This window comes from Ranitomeya variabilis, chromosome 4 (genome assembly GCF_051348905.1).
Source record: "Ranitomeya variabilis isolate aRanVar5 chromosome 4, aRanVar5.hap1, whole genome shotgun sequence".
Classification (NCBI taxonomy): Eukaryota; Metazoa; Chordata; class Amphibia; order Anura; family Dendrobatidae; genus Ranitomeya; species Ranitomeya variabilis.
In genome coordinates, this window is record NC_135235.1 from 623,738,412 (window position 1) to 623,755,087 (window position 16,676).

At 43.4% G+C, this 16,676-nt stretch overlaps 3 protein-coding genes across 6 annotated transcripts in view; 1 reads left to right on the plus strand and 2 right to left on the minus strand.

Moving 5' to 3' along the window:
• LOC143766112 (E3 ubiquitin/ISG15 ligase TRIM25-like) lies at nt 1-2,784 on the plus strand. Its single transcript, XM_077253528.1, has one exon. The coding sequence runs from the start codon at nt 43-45 to the stop codon at nt 1,612-1,614; it is 1,572 nt and encodes a 523-aa protein (XP_077109643.1). The 5' UTR covers nt 1-42; the 3' UTR covers nt 1,615-2,784.
• A 7,387-nt stretch (nt 2,785-10,171) lies between these two features.
• Nucleotides 10,172-11,560, minus strand: LOC143768135 (E3 ubiquitin-protein ligase TRIM21-like). Its single transcript, XM_077256822.1, has one exon. It carries the CDS (start codon nt 11,558-11,560, stop codon nt 10,172-10,174), a length of 1,389 nt encoding a protein of 462 aa, XP_077112937.1.
• Nucleotides 11,561-14,634: 3,074 nt separating this feature from the next.
• Nucleotides 14,635-16,676, minus strand: part of MYH10 (myosin heavy chain 10) — a 147,397-nt gene continuing 145,355 nt past the window's right edge. For all 4 annotated transcript variants that reach the window (XM_077253530.1, XM_077253532.1, XM_077253531.1 and 1 more), the window contains one exon: nt 14,635-15,972. In XM_077253530.1, coding sequence (XP_077109645.1) covers nt 15,813-15,972 — 160 coding nt within the window. In that variant the 3' untranslated portion in view covers nt 14,635-15,812. The remainder of the gene's footprint in view (nt 15,973-16,676) is intronic.

Below are 16,676 nucleotides of genomic sequence, written 5' to 3' on the forward strand. Positions count from 1 at the left end.
CTCCCCCTCCCTGGATTTAAGTTTCATTTCTCCTCTTCAGCTATGGCGTGCGCAGAATTTGGAGACAAGCTTCTCTGTTCAATTTGTCTGAACATTCATGAAGATCCTGTGCCGCTGAGATGTGGACATATCTTTTGTCGTAAGTGCATAGAGATGAAACTGGAAAACCTTGAGGGTTCTGAAGATTTTACCTGTCCTAGCTGCAAAGCAGTGTTGGAGGAGAATCCTACCCTGCCCCGAAATGTGACTCCATCTAACACTGCAGAGGGATTCTTGTCTACCCAGTCAGAGCAGGTGGGTGCTGGATTGTTCTGTACTTACTGTATTCACGCCACAATACCTGCTGTGAAGTCCTGTCTGCACTGTGAAGCTTCATTGTGTGACAGTCACTTGAAAGTCCACAGCAAGTCAGAGGAACACCTCTTAACCAGTCCCATCGTGTTCAAGGAGAGCAAAAGATGCCCCATCCATGATAAGGTCCTTCAATACTACTGCCCTAAGGATGCCACCTGTATCTGTCTCCTCTGTCGTCTAGCTGGAGATCATATTGGACATCCAGTGGAGCAACTAAATGAGGCCACCAAGAAGAAAAAGAATAAAGTGCGAAATCTTCGGAAAAAAATGATCCAAAGGAAAGAAAAAATGGAGGAAAAGCTTCAAAGCTTAAAGGAACAGCAAAATGACTCAAACGCGACAACAACAGGAGAAATGGAAAAAGTCACTGCCTTGTTCAGAAGCATCAGAAGCATGCTGGACAACCTGGAGACAAAAGTCTTGACTCATCTCTCCAGACAGGACGGTCATGTTTCACTCATTTCTGACCTAATTCGTGAAATGGAAACAAAAAAGGATGAAATACACAGCAAGATAAGCCACCTTGAAGAACTGTGTAATATGACTAATCCATGGTCAATTTTGCAAGAACCTCTGTCGAGCCAAGGGGACCTTTTTGTTGCCCAAGGGGAAGCCACATTGGTGGAGAGTAAAGCTCTCCATGCTGCGGATAGTCTGGATGCAGTTGTGATTTCAGAGATGTTGTACAAAGGGTTTACTGATATAATAACGTATGCCAAGAAGAACATTTTTACTCATGAAGAAACCGACTTACTACTGGACACAAGAAGAGCTGGGATCAACGTGGATATCTCAGATGATTTAAAAATGGCCTCATGGTCACAAATAAAACAGGTACGACCAGGACCGCAGAAGCATTTACAACGTTGTCAGGTCTTAAGCAGAAGCCTGTTTTCATCAGGACGACATTTCTGGGACGTGGAAACCAGTAAATCGGGGACATGGAGTTTAGGTGTTTGCTACGTCAGCATGCCCAAGTCAGGAGATATGGCCGAAATAGGTAGCAACAACAAGTCCTGGTGTCTGTCAAAGTACCACAATAGTAACCAGTATTCAGTGGCGCACAATGACAGGGAAGTCCTGATCGAGCAAAAAAATCCAAATAACCAATTTCGACTGTATCTGGATTACGAGGCTGGACAACTATCATTCTACGAACTAAATGACCCCATCAGACTCTTACATGTTGTCACCACCAAATTCAAGGAGCCGCTTCATGCTGCCTTCTATGTCTGCAATGGTTGGGTTCGAATTGCTTGAAGGGAGTTATTACATCTTACCCGCATAGTTTGCCATCAAAAAATGTCAGCTCCTCAAGAGAAATCTAATGGACATCATGTCAAGGGTCTCCAACTCTAGCAAAGTTATTACTCCCACCATATATTAAGAAGAAATGGGGCTGAAAATTGTCTTGTCAGCTACATTGTGTATGAATCTGTTTGGATTTTTTTGTTTTTATTTTCACTTTTTTTTTAAAAGCCTATTTTGTGTTTGCAGTTTTTTTTATATTCATCATTATGCAGAAGATATATCAATATAGCTGCTGAAATGTGAAGAGACGAGCATGAAAACATTAATCGTTTAATATGTCTCTGTGCTGTTTATTATTTTAGAAGATGATTACCGTATGTTTTCAGAATTTTGGATTTCTTCCCAAATTGGTAGCATTAATGCTATGTGCACACGTTCAGGATTTCTTGCAGAAATTTCCTGAGAAAAACCTGAAATTTTCAGCAAAAAATCTGCAAGAAATCTGCGCGCGTTTTTTGCGCGTCTTTGGTGCGTTTTTGGTGCGTTTTTTTGTGGATTTTTCCTGACATTTCCCAATGCATTATATAGTGGGAAATTAGCAAAAAATCCGCAAAATTAATGAACATGCTGCGTTTTTACTGCAATGCGGTTTTTTTCGTGGAAAAAAAACGCATCATGTGCACAAAAATTGCAGAATTCATTCTAAATAATAGGATGCACAATGTATTCAGTTTTTTTTTTGTGGTTTTTATAGCGAAAAAAACGCGAAAAATCAGCAACGTGTGCACACAGCCTAAACTGGAGAATTTCTCTAAAGGGTTTGTGTAGGAATATAATATATGTTTTTTGTTTTTTTTTCCCTCTCTAGAGAAGACACCACTTTTGCCCGTAAGTTATCTCTGTTATTCCAGTTTAACTATGAATTAATATCCAACTGCAATACCAGTCCCGACCTACGGGCTAGAGTGGTGCTGTTTCTAGAAAGTTTCTGTCATGGCTCCTCTTAGGATATCTGATCAATCATTTTAGTGGGTGTTTAGCATATTTGCTATTATTTTTTTAATGATATATATGTAATGGAAATGTTAAACTAAAACGCTATGGATAAAAGGCACATTGCTTGTAATTATATAGTCTATGTTGGTATCTCAATGAAATAAAATAATTTGGGGAAACGTCCACAGCTTGATCAGTTTTATTAGGTAGGAATAGAGTTGATTAAAAAGATCCACAAGACCCTGGTCCAGCCGCCGGGCGAGAGCCCCCCATATCCCCTCCTCTTCTGATCAGGACTGGCCCCCATCTTGACTATTTCCCCCTCCTATTCTGTTTTGCCAGTTGGTTCTGGAAGTGCCAGTTCACATTAATAAGGCTTCATTTGTTCTGGCTCATAATGACGGTAGTAATTCCACGCGGTGCACAAGGTGTCGCTATTATCCCGTCACTGCTGTGTTTCACGCGTCGCCTCCTATAACCGGGGTCGTAGTTTCCTGCACTTATAAGTCATGTAAAAGCTGAATCCTCCCCGGCCTCGGGAACATTACAGCCCCTGACTGTCAGCCGCTCCTCTTGTTATGGTGCCGCACTATAGACTTCAGGTTGTAATGTTCCTTTTTATAAGTAGAAGTATCTGTGAGTACAGTATGTTGTGATGATAGACGGGCGACAACCTGTGAATATTGGCCATATTACTGACAATGTCATATAATGGCCCCTTCCCGAGTAGTCATCTGTGTATGTGATATGTGCACTAGGCTATATGAGAGAAGTATGTGCCCCCTCCACAGGAGCTTTTCTCACCTCCCATTCTACATCCATAGACAGTAACATGGAGTCGGCCCCTCTGCAGATATCACGGCTCTCTACCTGTAAGATTTTGAAGGTGTCTGTGGAATTTTAGCCCCTTCATCATTTGTGAGGTCAGACTCTGATATTGGGGAGAGGACGGGCTCACAATTTCAGAGGTGTTGGATGGGGCTGAGGTCCAGGCTCTGTGCGGCCGGTCATGTCCTCTTCCACACCATACTCACCCCCCCACCATGTCTGTATGGCCATCGTGCATCGGGCACAGTCATAGGGAACAGAAAAGGGCCTTCCCACATCTGTTCCCACAAAGATGGAAGCTGCAACTGTCCACAATGTCTTGTGCTGTAGCCAGGGTTGGACTGGCCCACCAATGAACTGGAGAATCCGCGGGTGGGCCCTGGCTTCTCCTTCGGGAGAGTTCATATTGTGAACCTTGCAGCTGCTATGGGACTCTTTAGTGGGGGAGAAAGGTGGGCCCAGTGTTCTTCAGTCTGACACTGGCTGTAGCATTAAGATTTACTGTCACTGGAACTAAGAGGTTGACGCCGACCCCTGTCAATAAGCCCATAGTATTATCCTCCTCCACCAAACTGTATAGCAGGCATAATTCAGTCAGGCGGGTAACGTTCTCCTGGTATTCACCAAACCCAGACTCGTCCATCAGATACCTGAGAAGAGTTTCCTGTAATGGCGGATTTACACCACTCCATCCGACGCTCGGCATTGTGCTTGGTGATGTAAGGCTGCATGCAGCTGCTCGGCCATGAAGCTCCAGCGGGGGCGCAGTGTTTGTGCTGATGTTAATACCAGTGGAGGTCTGGACTCTGCAGTCATGGAGTCAGCAGAGCATTGTGACTTTTCTGCCCCCTGCTCTGTAACATTTGGGGGTCTCCACTTCAGGGCTGAGTTGCTGCAGTTCCTTCCACTTCTCAGTAATATCACTCACAGGTGATGGGGAAGATTTAGGGAGTAAGAAATGTCATGAATGGACTTGTTACCCTAGTGGCCCCTATTACAGGACGGCACTGGTATCAGTGAGGGCAGATGGCATGTCAAGGGGCTGAGGTTATACACAGTATGGGGTAGGACTGACAATTCATGATGAATGTAAGGACTGTGCTGGCAGTGAGACTACGGTGATCCCTGCTCTCTTCCATACTATCTGATCTGCACAATACACGGAGCTGCGGTGTCCCAGCACCAGTCAGTGTTTGCTGGAGCTGGAAACAGCTGCTGGGTGGGGATGCAGGGTGTCGGACCACCACGGATCTATCATTAGTGATCTACCATAAGAACGGCTCACCGATATCTTAGATCATTTCCTTTTACCTACTATTTGTTACCCAGAGGAATGCATTTTATTGCTCCCTGTTATCAGCCATTTAATGCTGGTGAAAGGCCGATAGCCTATTTTCCCAAGTGTCCATTGTCACTGCTGAGGAAGAGACATAATAAGCTATAGGTAATTGATACATACAAAACATTCCACAATTTTTTAATAAACCTTACACATTTTTTTCTATATGTTAAGACACTTTTCTGCCTGGTGATTTTAGTAAAAAAAGCCGAATAATAAGTGGTATAAAATCATAATAAAATGCACCATCTTTATCAATCAGCCGAAGTCACGGGGCTAAATCTTGCACAACTTGACTGTCTAGTCCAAGAATTACAGAGTTTAATAGAAATCCGCTCTGGCTTTAATCATATGTTTAGACATTGGATACAATCCACATTACATAATGTGGAATAATAATGCAGTAATATATGTGAATAATCAGGACTAATGTGGACTATAAAGTCACCACTTTGTGCCTTTTTAAACTTTTTTTAAGCAGTCAGAAGAGCCATAAAGTAAACAAGTCACCCTGTGATCTCCACGCTTCCTGTTCAGTACTGATGGACATCTGATTGCTGCAGTCAATCACTGGTGGCAGCGGTCATATGTTTACACAGGAAAAGCTAGAAAGAGAGCAGCAGGGGTCCGGTAACCATTGCAGTGGTCACCTGCCTATCCAAATGGGAAAAAGAGGCCACTGGGGCAGCATTGGAAGAAGTGCAACAGAAAATAAATTTTGGGTGTTTATTTAAAGGGAACCTGTCAGCAGGATTGTGCACAGTAACCTACAGACAGTGTCAGGTCGGCACCGTTATACTGATCACAGTGCTACCTTGGTTGATGAAATCTGTCTTGTGGTTAGGCCATGTGCACACGTTCAGTATTTTTCGTGTTTTTTTCGCGTTTTTTCGCTATAAAAATGTGATAAAAATGCGAAAAAAACGCTTACATATGCCTCCTATTATTTACAGTGTATTCCGCATTTTTTGTGCAAATGTTGCATTTTTTTCCGCGAAAAAAAAATCGCATCGCGGAAAAAAAAGCAACATGTTCATTAAAATGCGGAATTGCGGGGATTCCGCACACCTAGGAGTGCATTGATCTGCTTACTTCCCGCACAGGGCTATGCACACCATGCGGGAAGTAAGCAGATTATATGCGGTTGGTACCCAGGGTGGAGGAGAGGAGACTCTCCTCCACGGACTGGGCACCATATAATTGGTCAAAAAAAAGAATTAAAATAAATAGTCATATACTCACCTTCGATGGCCCCCGGAGTGTTCCCGCCTCTCACCGCTGCATGCTGCCGCTTCGGTTCCTATAGATGGCGTGGTTCAGGACCTGCGATGACGTCGCTGTCTTGTGATTGGTCGCGAGACCGGTCATGTGACCGCGATGTCATCGAAGGTCCTGAACCACACTATCTATAGGAACGGACGCCGCTGAGGATATCGGCTGTCTGCAGAGGGTGAGTATAACCATTTTTTTAATTATTTTTAAACATTCTATCTTTTACTATAGATGCTGCATAAGCAGCATCTAAAGTAAAAAGTTGGTCACACTTGTCAAACACTATGTTTGACAAGTGTGACCAACCTGTCAGTCAGTTTTCCAAGTGATGCTACAGATCGCTTGAAAAACTTTAGCATTCTGCAAGCTAATTACGCTTGCAAAATGCGGAAAAAAAACGGGAAAAAAATGCAAAAAAAAATGCGGATTTCTTGCAGAAAATTTCCGTTTTTCTTCAGGAAATTTCTGCAAGAAATCCTGACGTGTGCACATACCCTAAATCTTTATTTTCAGTTTGTAGATAATGATATGCTCGTGCCTTAAGGCGGGTTGGTGTATGTGGTCCTCTGATTAGATATTCATAATCGCATGGTTAGTGTGCCAATAATACAAGTCAGCGTTACGGGACGGTATACATACAGTAATCAGATAAATGTAGCATTTCGGATCATCCATCAGATCCACAAATGCCTTCATGAGCAAAGATGAAGCAACAATGAAAGTCATCCGCAGAGCAGAGCGTGAGGAACCTTACAGTGCTTGCTCATTCAGGGTTTATGCATTGGACTTTAGACACAGGAATTTACAGTGTGGGTTAAAGAGTTAAGAAAAGTCCCAAGAAAAAAAAACAAGTTTCCTTTCCATATGGTCCCTGATAATTTTTATAAGTTCGCATAAACCAAAGTTGTTTTCATAGTGAGATCAACCTACTAAAACACGTTCTCCCATCTTAGGGCAAAGTCCTACTGCTAAAGTTAACTTACTAATGAAGGTTCACAGCTGCTCCCTTCCATCGTTCTGCTTCACAAGGACCATGGCCCACATTCGAGGCTCTGAAAGGGGTTGTGCGGTGGGGAAGAACCAATTTTCAGATGAGCTTTAAGTGAAATTTGTGAATCAGTAGAGTAGGGTCTTAGCTTTCAGGATATTTATTTAATCTCTTCATATTTTTGCATGTCTTCTTTTTGGTCTCCACGTCAGAGGAGACTGAAGCAAGAGGCGTCTCTCATGCCAACAGAATGTCAGAAAAAAACTAAGAGGCCGAGTCTGACCCTCCGAAGGAAGTCCATAGTATTATCCTAGTATTATCCTCTCTCCACCAAACTGTACAATGGACACCATGTATTCAGGCAGGTAACGTTCTCCTGGCATTCACCAAACCCAGTCTCGTCCATCAGACGTCAGATAGAGAAGTGTGATCTGTCACTGCACAGAACACGTTTCCTCCAGAGTCCAGTGGTGGCAGCTTTACACCACTCTATCCGATGCTCAGCATTGTGCTTGGTGATGTTAGGCCATGTGCACACGCTGCGGATTCCATTGCGGAATTTTCCGCAGCGGTTTTGATAAATCCGCAGTGCAAAACTGCTGCGGTTTTTACTGCGGATTTATTGCGGTTTTTATTGCGGTTTCTGCTGCGGTTTTTCACCTGCAGTTTCCTATTGCAGCAGGTGAAAAACCGCTGCGGATTCCGCACAAAGAATTGACATGCTGCGGAAAATAAACCATTGTGTTTCCGCGTGGTTTTTTTCCGTAGCACGTGCACTGCGGATTTCATTTCCCATAGCATTACATGGTACTGTAAATGCATGGGAAACCGCTGTGGAAACGTTGCAGATCCGCAGCAACATACGCTAAGGCTGCATGCAGCTGCCGGGGCACAGTGCTTGTGCTGATGTTAATACCAGAGGAGGTTTGGAGTCAGCAGAGTGTTGGTGACTATTTTGCCCTCTGTTCCCCAGCACTCGGCCCCCTGCTCTGTAACATTACGAGGTCTCCACTTCCTGGCTGAGTTGCTGCGGTTCCTTCCACTTCTGAGTAATATCACTCACAGGTGATAGGGAAGATTAGGAGGAAGAAATGTCATGAATGGACTTGTTACCGCGCTGGTATCAGTGAGGGCAGATGGCATGTCAAGGGGCTGAGGTTATACACAGTATGGGGTAGGACTGACAATTCATAATTAATGTGACTAAGGACGGTCATGGACTGTCATGGCAGTGAGACTACAGTAATCCCTGCTCACTTCAATAGTATCTGATCTGAGCTGCAGTGTCTTGGTAGCAGTGTTTGCTGAAGCTGGAAACAGCTGATGGGTGGGGATGCAGGGTGTCGGACCACCACGGATCTATCATTATTGATCTTCCCTAAAAACAGCTCATCAATATCTTAGTAGAGAATACCCTTTTACCTTCTGTTACCCAGAGGAATGCATTTATTGATCCCTGTTATCTGCCATTTAATGCTGGTGAAAGTCCAATAGCCGTAGAATAAGTAACAGAAGCGAAACCTCCCGGCCCTACCATCCCTTCATTGTCACGCATCTCCAGTGTGAGGAGCATTTACAACCTCCGTGACATCGAGCCTCTCCTCTACCACAGTAGCGCTCATATAAGCGATATACCTTAGGCCTTACTGTTCCTTTATCTCCAGGCGCTAGAACTGTGACCATAGTACGGATTTCATTTTCCCTAGTGTACATCGTCACTGCTGTGAAAGAACCATTAGTGATAAGTAAATGACACACACAAACCATTCCACAATTTATTAATAAACCTTACACTTATTTTTGTATGTGTAAGACTTTCTCACTTATAGATTTTAGTAAATAAGCTGAATAATGAGTGGTATAAAATCATAATAAAATCCACCATCTTTATCAATCAGCCTGAGCACAGTTTCTGACTGTTTAGTCCAAGAATTAGAGCGTTTAATAAAAAATCCGCTCTAAGGTGGCAGCACTGCTTTTGCAATTCATTCTTGTGTCCCGAGACCCTCAGATGCCATCTTACCCAGGTTTTGTGTGTTTGTCCTTAATCTGGTTTCTATTCTTCTTGTTAATTCCTGATAAATAAGTGCTCGCTGCAGTCAATCACTGGCCACAGCGGTCACATGTTTATACAACCTCTTCTGTCTGGATGGAGACTAGCGGGGCAGTTGGGCAAAGTAGTAAGGAGAACGGCAGGGAATCGGTAATTATGTAGTGCTCACATGCCCATCCAAATGGGAAAAGAAGTACAGAGCCCACCAGGGCAGCATTTGTAGAAGTGCACCTGAAGATTATAGCGGTTTTAAAGGCAGGACAACTCTAAAAATGGAGGTGCGAGAGAAGAGTATTGCAAAAGCTAAAAAGCCACATGTTGGGGGACCAGAAATTGAAAAGCAGCACTGTATGTGTGGCCAGATTTTGGTCGGAGGAAGCTGGCACAAAAGTAATACAAAAAATAGTAATAGCTAAATAAACCTTAAAAGTATTATACAAGTACATACTGAGAAGAAAATCCATTACCGTCCATAAATGACCTCACACAAGAGGCATTGACTGATCTAGCTGTTCTGATAAAGGAGTTGATCATGATTAGAAAAATTAGTAATTTTTCTTAACCAGCGACACATCATCTATACTTAATTGTGATAGTGCTAATCGGCCAACGCACAAAGATCGTAATGTGTAACGGGCACCCGTCAGTAAGACTGTGCCTAAGAAACCTCAGATACTGCAGACAACACATTTACAATGATAACCGTGAATGTGGTCGCTACTCTGCCATCTCTTCAGAACTAAAAGGGATGCGAGGACCCCAATAATCCCACCAATGCAGTAAATTGCATGTGAATAAATCATGAATGTTTGTGCAACAGCGCTCTGAATAACCAATTAATAGATAGCGCTAGAAATGCATTTCTCTGCCCTCTCCTGCGATGCCTCATGTTAACGGAGAGGTTCACTTTAATGATAATAAAAGAAAACATTTGGATGGGGTGAATCTCTGACTCTCCACAGGTTTGAAGGTCAGGTATCAAGATCTTGAATCATAGAGGGTGGAGTGGCACGTCAATATATTACAGAGGCTAAGGAAACTAATGGAACAGGGACATTATACATTTTGGTCGATCTGGCCTTCATCATATCTAGCTCTTTATTTTGACCCAAGAGGACCATACCCAAATGATGGCATGTAGAGGCTCCATGAAGGTGGCAGAGAAGGTGTGCAAGTGTCTCGTGGGAGAACCAGTCTCATAAAATGACAGCTGCCCGGCCTCATAATCTAAATAGATCCTTAATGTATTTTGTGACGGCTGGCGAGATAACTCTGAAACAGTTTTATCATGTGACACTGAATACTCATTGTCGTACCTTCGTAGACACCAGGACTTCTTATTATCCCCAACAAGAGACTCGTGTCCTAGTCTGTCGATACTGGCGTAAGCCATCCCTATCATCCAATTCCCAGTTTCACTGGTTTCCACTTCCCAGAATTGTCTCCCTTTAGAAAAGCTTCTAACACTCAACACTTGATTGTACTCAAATCGCTCAAGATTTTGGGAATAATCTTGGTTGCATCCAGACCAAGATACCATTTTTAAATCATCGGAAAGATAAACACCACTCCCGGCTGTGTAATTATTTAAGGTGATCGCTAAAGCCTCATGCACATAGATCCCTCCAGTCACGCCATTCACAATGTTTGCTATACCAGTGTGTAAAGTCACGGAGATAAGGTCTTCATCTAGTCCACCAGAAGCTCCATCACCACCATTATACCCTTCAATGGTCAAAGACAAGCCATCAAACTCCACTTGTAAGAGCGTTAAGTTATCTGTCATGTTGCACAGTTCCTCAATGTATAACACTTTGCTATACCGATCATCTTTCTTCACATTGAGTGTTTGGGACATAGAGGAGGACACCTGCTCCTCCTGCTTGGAGATCTCACTGTGGATTGTGCTCTCGAGTACAGTCAGCTCATCCCTGAACTCCTGAATTAAGACCGTACAACTTTCCTTTATAGTAGACGCTGCTACTTTCATTTTTCTCACAACTTCTTGTACACAGTGGGCTTCCCTTTCTTCTTCATCACCTGAGACCAGATGTCCAAGAATGTTCCTCAGAGCCTTTTTCTTCTTTTCACAAGCCACATCAAAGTTAAGTATTTCATGCCGCTGATGTTGCACACTCTGACGGCAGACTGTACAGATCCTGGCAGAGTCTTCCCAGCAGTAGTACTCCAGGGGTCTCTTATGCAGAGAACACGTTCCAAGGCGCTTCCCCTGTTGTTGCTCGGAGCGGATCCGCTCCACTATATTAGATAGGTCTGTATTCTTCTGCACAGCTGGCCGAAAATTGAACAGAGTTCTGCAGTCAGGGAATGAGTAATTTCTAGTCGAATCTTGGCTGTATAGCAGATCCAGAAGGCAAATCTGACAAAAATTGTGCCCACAAGTCAGCGTTACGGGATCAGTATACATAGTCAGACAAATAGAGCATTTCAGATCATCCGCCAGATCCACAAATGCCATCGCGACCAAAGCTGAAGCAATAATAAAAGTCATCCACAGGGCAGAGCATGATGAACCTTACAGTATTTGCATATATTCAGAGTTCATGTATTGAACTTTAGACAGATAATTTATAAGTGTGGGCTGAAGAGTTAAGGATTGAACCAAGAAAAAAAAAAAACAAGATTGTTTCCTTTCTATTTGATCCCTGACCGGCTTTGCAACTTCTCAAACCAAAGAGGTTTTCACAGGAGATCAATGTACTAAAATCATAGAATGTTACAGTTAGAAGGGACCTCATGGGTCATTGTGTCCAACCCCCTGCTCAGTGCAGCACAGGATTCCCTAAATCCTCTCAGATCCTGTGTTTGAAGACTTCCATTGAAGGAGAACTCACCACATCTCGTGGCAGCCTTTTCCACTCATTGATAACCCTCACTGTTAAAAAGACTTTTCTAATATCTAATCTGTATCTTCTCCTTTTCTGTTTCATTCCATTGCTTCTCGTGTTTCTATGTGCAAATGGGAACAATGATGATCCCTCTACATTGTGACATCCCTTGAGATATTTGTAGACAGCTATTAAGTCTCCTCTTAGCCTTCTTTTTTGCAAGCTAAACATTCCCAGGTCCTTTAACCCCTTCAACCCCGGAGCTTTTTCCGTTTTTCCGTTTCCGTTTTTCGCTACCCTCCTTCCCAGAGCCATAACTTTTTTATTTTTCCGTCAATTTGGCCATGTGAGGGCTTATTTTTTGCGGGACGAGTTGTACTTTTGAACGACATCATTGGTTTTAGCATGTCGTGTACTAGAAAACGGGAAAAAAATTCCAAGTGCAGTGAAATTGCAAAAAAAGTGCAATCTCACACTTGTTTTTTGCTTGCCTATTTTGCTACGTTCACTAAATGCTAAAACTAACCTGCCATTATGATTCTCCAGGTCACTACGAGTTCATAGACACCTAACATGACTAGGTTATTTTTCACCTAAGTGGTGAAAAAAAATTCCAAACTTTGCAAAAAACAAAACAAAACAAAATTGCGCCATTTTCCGATACTCGTAGCGTCTCCATTTTTCGTGATCTGGGGTCAGGTGAGGGCTTATTTTTTGCGTGCCGAGCTGGCGTTTTTAATGATAGCATTTTGGTGTAGATACGTTCTTTTGATCGCCCGTTATTGCATTTTAATGCAATGTCGTGGCGACCAAAAAAACGTAAATCTGGCGTTTCTAATTTTTTTCTCATTACGCCATTTAGCGATCAGGTTAATGCTTTTTTTTTATTGATAGATCGGGCGATTCTGAACGCGGCGATACCAAATATGTGTAGGTTTGATTATTTTTTTATTGATTTATTTTGATTGGGGCGAAAGGGGGGTGATTTAAACTTTTATATTTTTTTTATTTTTTTCACATTTTTAAAAACTTTTTTTTTTTACTTTTGCCATGCTTCTATAGCCTCCATGGGAGGCTAGAAGCAGGCACAGCACAATCGCCTCTGCTATGCAGCAGTGATCATAAGATCGCTGCTACACAGCAGATTTGCAGGTGTGCTGTGAGCGCCGACCACAGGGGGGCGCTCACAGCCACCGGCAATCAGTAACCATAGAGGTCTCAAGGACCTCTATGGTTACAATGGAGGAGCATCGCCGACCCCCGATCATGTGACGGGGGTCGGCGATGCGCTCATATCCGGCCACACGGCCGGATGCGGTAGTTAAATGCCGCTGTCTGCGTTTGACAGCGGCATTTAACTAGTTAATAGCGGCGGGTGATCGCGATTTCACCCGCCGCTATTGCGCGCACATGTCAGCTGTAAAAAACAGCTGACATGTCGCGACTTTGATGTGCGCTCACCGCCGGAGCGCACATCAAAGCGGGGGTCCCGACATGTGACGTACTATACCGTCACATGTCGGGAAGGGGTTAACCGTTCCTCGGAGATCATTTGCAGTCCTCTTACCATCCTGGTAGCTCTGCCCTGAACTTCCTCCAGTTTTTCAATGTATTTTTTTAAAATGTGGTGCCCAGAACTGAACACAGTATTCCAGATGTGGTCTGACCAAGGAGGAGTGGAGTAGAGGGGGATAATGACTTTGCGTGATCTACATTCTATGCGTCTCTTAATACATCCTAGAGAACGGGCTTTGCCTTTTTTGCTGCTGCATCACACTGTTGACTCATGTGTAGTCTGTGATCTATTAGTATATCGTCTTTTACACACGTACTGTTGCTTAGTGCTATAACTCCCATTCTGCAGATGTAATTTTTGTTTTTTTTGCCCAGATGTCAAATCTTGCATTTCTCCCTGTTAAATACCATTCTATTAGTCGCTGCCCATTGTTCCAGCTTATCTAGATCCTTCTGAATCCTCACTCTGTCCTCTCTAGTGTTAGCTATCCCTCCTAGCTTTGCATCGTCTGCAAATTTGATTAGGTTACCTTCAGTTCCCTTACCTAGATCATTTGTAAAAATGTTGAACAACACTGTGCTCTTGCATGTTGAGGCAAAATACTATTGCTCCTTATGAACCTATACAACTCCTCCCTTCCATCTGGGTGCTTCTCAAGGACCAAAGCTGCACAATTAAGGCTAAAAGGGGTCCGTACATTTTAGAATACCACATGTAATGTAAGAAAACCAGAGCTCTCCTTCCAAATGACGTCAGATTATTTGGAAGTCGAAGACCACAAGTTCTTAATTCTGGTAAACCCATTTTCTGATGAATGATAAGTAAATTGAGCGAGTCAGCAGAGTATGATCTGAATTTTAGGATCTTTTTTCATATTTTAGCCAACATTAAAAAAACATGGCTTCTTTAAGGTCTTGAGTGAGAGGAAGGTTTCCTTTAAAGCAAGCCGCCAACAATGAAAATCTAGCGCTAGCAAAATGACAGAGGAAGCGAAGTTCTAATGGAGGCGGAACAGTAAGAGGAAGCTTTCTGCCGCCACAAGCTGCCGGCCAGCCAAAAACAGGAGAACATAAGAAAATTTCTTATCATACTAGCTATTCTGCCAACAGTGGCTCTGCAGCCCATCACCAACCACCCAATACTGCATGTGGACGGTACGTGAGGTTTTCTGAAATCAGAGGAAGCAAATTCTATAATGAATACGTTTATTGTCATACAAAATTCTTTGTCTAGAAATATGGGATATACACGGGGGTGAGGGGGAAAAAAGGGAGATCCCAGGGGATGGGGAGGTGATTTCGGCAGCTGTTATGTAGAAAAAAAAAAAAATATATATATATATATGTATGTAACAAGACAGACATTTTATGCGCACAGAGATAACCTGTATTGATCCTCATAGGTCAAGGAAGAGGCAAGACAACACCTCCCTCCTTAATCCTGTGGCGTATGAAGCTTTTAATACAAAAAAAAAAAAAAAAACCATGATATTTCCAGCACATGTTCTGAGTAATACTGACTTCTGAACTGGACTTCCTAGTGATATAATGCACAGTCATATAATAATCTCATACAATCTGCTGCGAGAAGTGGATATGTATTTTAATATTCGCAATTGACTAAGTGTCTAAGGCACCATTTATGTCATTAAATATTTTTTTTCAGGTTTTTAAAAATTGCAAGTGGGATCTGAACAAGGTGCTAATTGAAATGCGTTTTGGATAGAATTTACCCAGTCAACCAACGTCACAGTGTTGGCATGATGCGGAATAGCTGGTGCCGGGAGCGAAAAACGGACAGTCCGTGCCCGATCCAGAATCCTTCAGTTAATGAAAAATGATAAATCTGGTAAATTCACAGTTTAGTCATGAAACTTCTGTTCTGCAGTCCACCACAGACTGGAAAAGAGCGAGACCAGATACAACATGCAAAATGGGGCAGGAATCTCACATCTTCCCTTCACCCCCGTCGTCACCTATGTGGGATATGGACATATAGTGTAGGCGATTTGTTTATTTTTTATCCACATGATGCTATAAAGAAAAAGAAAGCAAAAAAAGAAAAGTCTTAAAACAGACGCCTTTATAGGAAATGTAGAGTCGGAATAAGTAAATCTTTGATGCCCGCCTTCTGTGTATGGGGGAGAAGGAAGGTGGTCTTCACAACAGTTTCGGCAGAAATCGAGAACATTCTGCAGAAAACCGATTCAAAACGGATTTGTGATTTAGCAATAGAGAGACCAATGCTGGAGAGAAGTGCGATACAGACTCCTCCAGACCAGCTGATCCCTTGGTGCAGTTTCATGTCCCTTCATTCTTGCTCCCTAGAAGGCCCAGATTCTGGCAGAGGAATGTTGGGGAGGGAAGTCACTCGGCTGGAGAAGAAGCCGATGTCTCGTTGACATCATTGGTTTTACTCTCCGTATCGTCATCTGAAAGATCCAGGGAAGCGCCTTCTATCTGAAGCTGGCGGCGACCGGAACGGCTAGAAGATGTTGTTGAGGAGAAAGACATGGGACCACCCCTCCTGCAAGAGAAGACAGTTATTTACGCCACTGTCATACCTGCAGTATAGATTTTCCTTTTTTTTTCCCCCTGGAAAAACTAAAGATTTTATTTCTTATGCAAGTGATTGCTCCTTGTGCACCTTTCTGGCCCCTCAATCAGCACGCCGGGCATTTCCCCTTGCCCAATACAAGCTGAGCCTGAAATGAATCCGCTGCCTTACACGTCCTTACTGGAGGAGCCCAGTGAGCGCACACAGTGTCAGTGCATGTGCACCTTTATCCCTCTCTCCTGTCTGCAGTGGCAGCTCGCTGCCTACAGGCAGGGTCAGTGTTCGGGGCAGGCAGACCAGGCAGCTGCCTAGGGCCCACCGCTCCTCCAGATGCCCACAGCCAGTGACGTGCGGCTAATAGCAACACATCATGAAGCCTGTAGGTAAGAAGGTCCCAGTGCCGCCCACCCCGCATCGCACATTCAACTTATCGGCATCATAGATACAGTTGAAAGCAGTGAGAGGAGAGAGCGTCAAATGATGCTCCCTCTTCCATCACTCCCCATCTGCTTCTGACTCTTCTGTACCAGCAGTGGAGCTGAGGAGACGCACTGCAGAAGCCGGGGGAGCGAGGAGGAGTGGTAAGGTGTGTATGTTGCATTATACTGTGTGTGTGTGGCTGCATTAGACTGACGGAGCTGCATTATACTCTATGAAGGGGCTACATTATACTG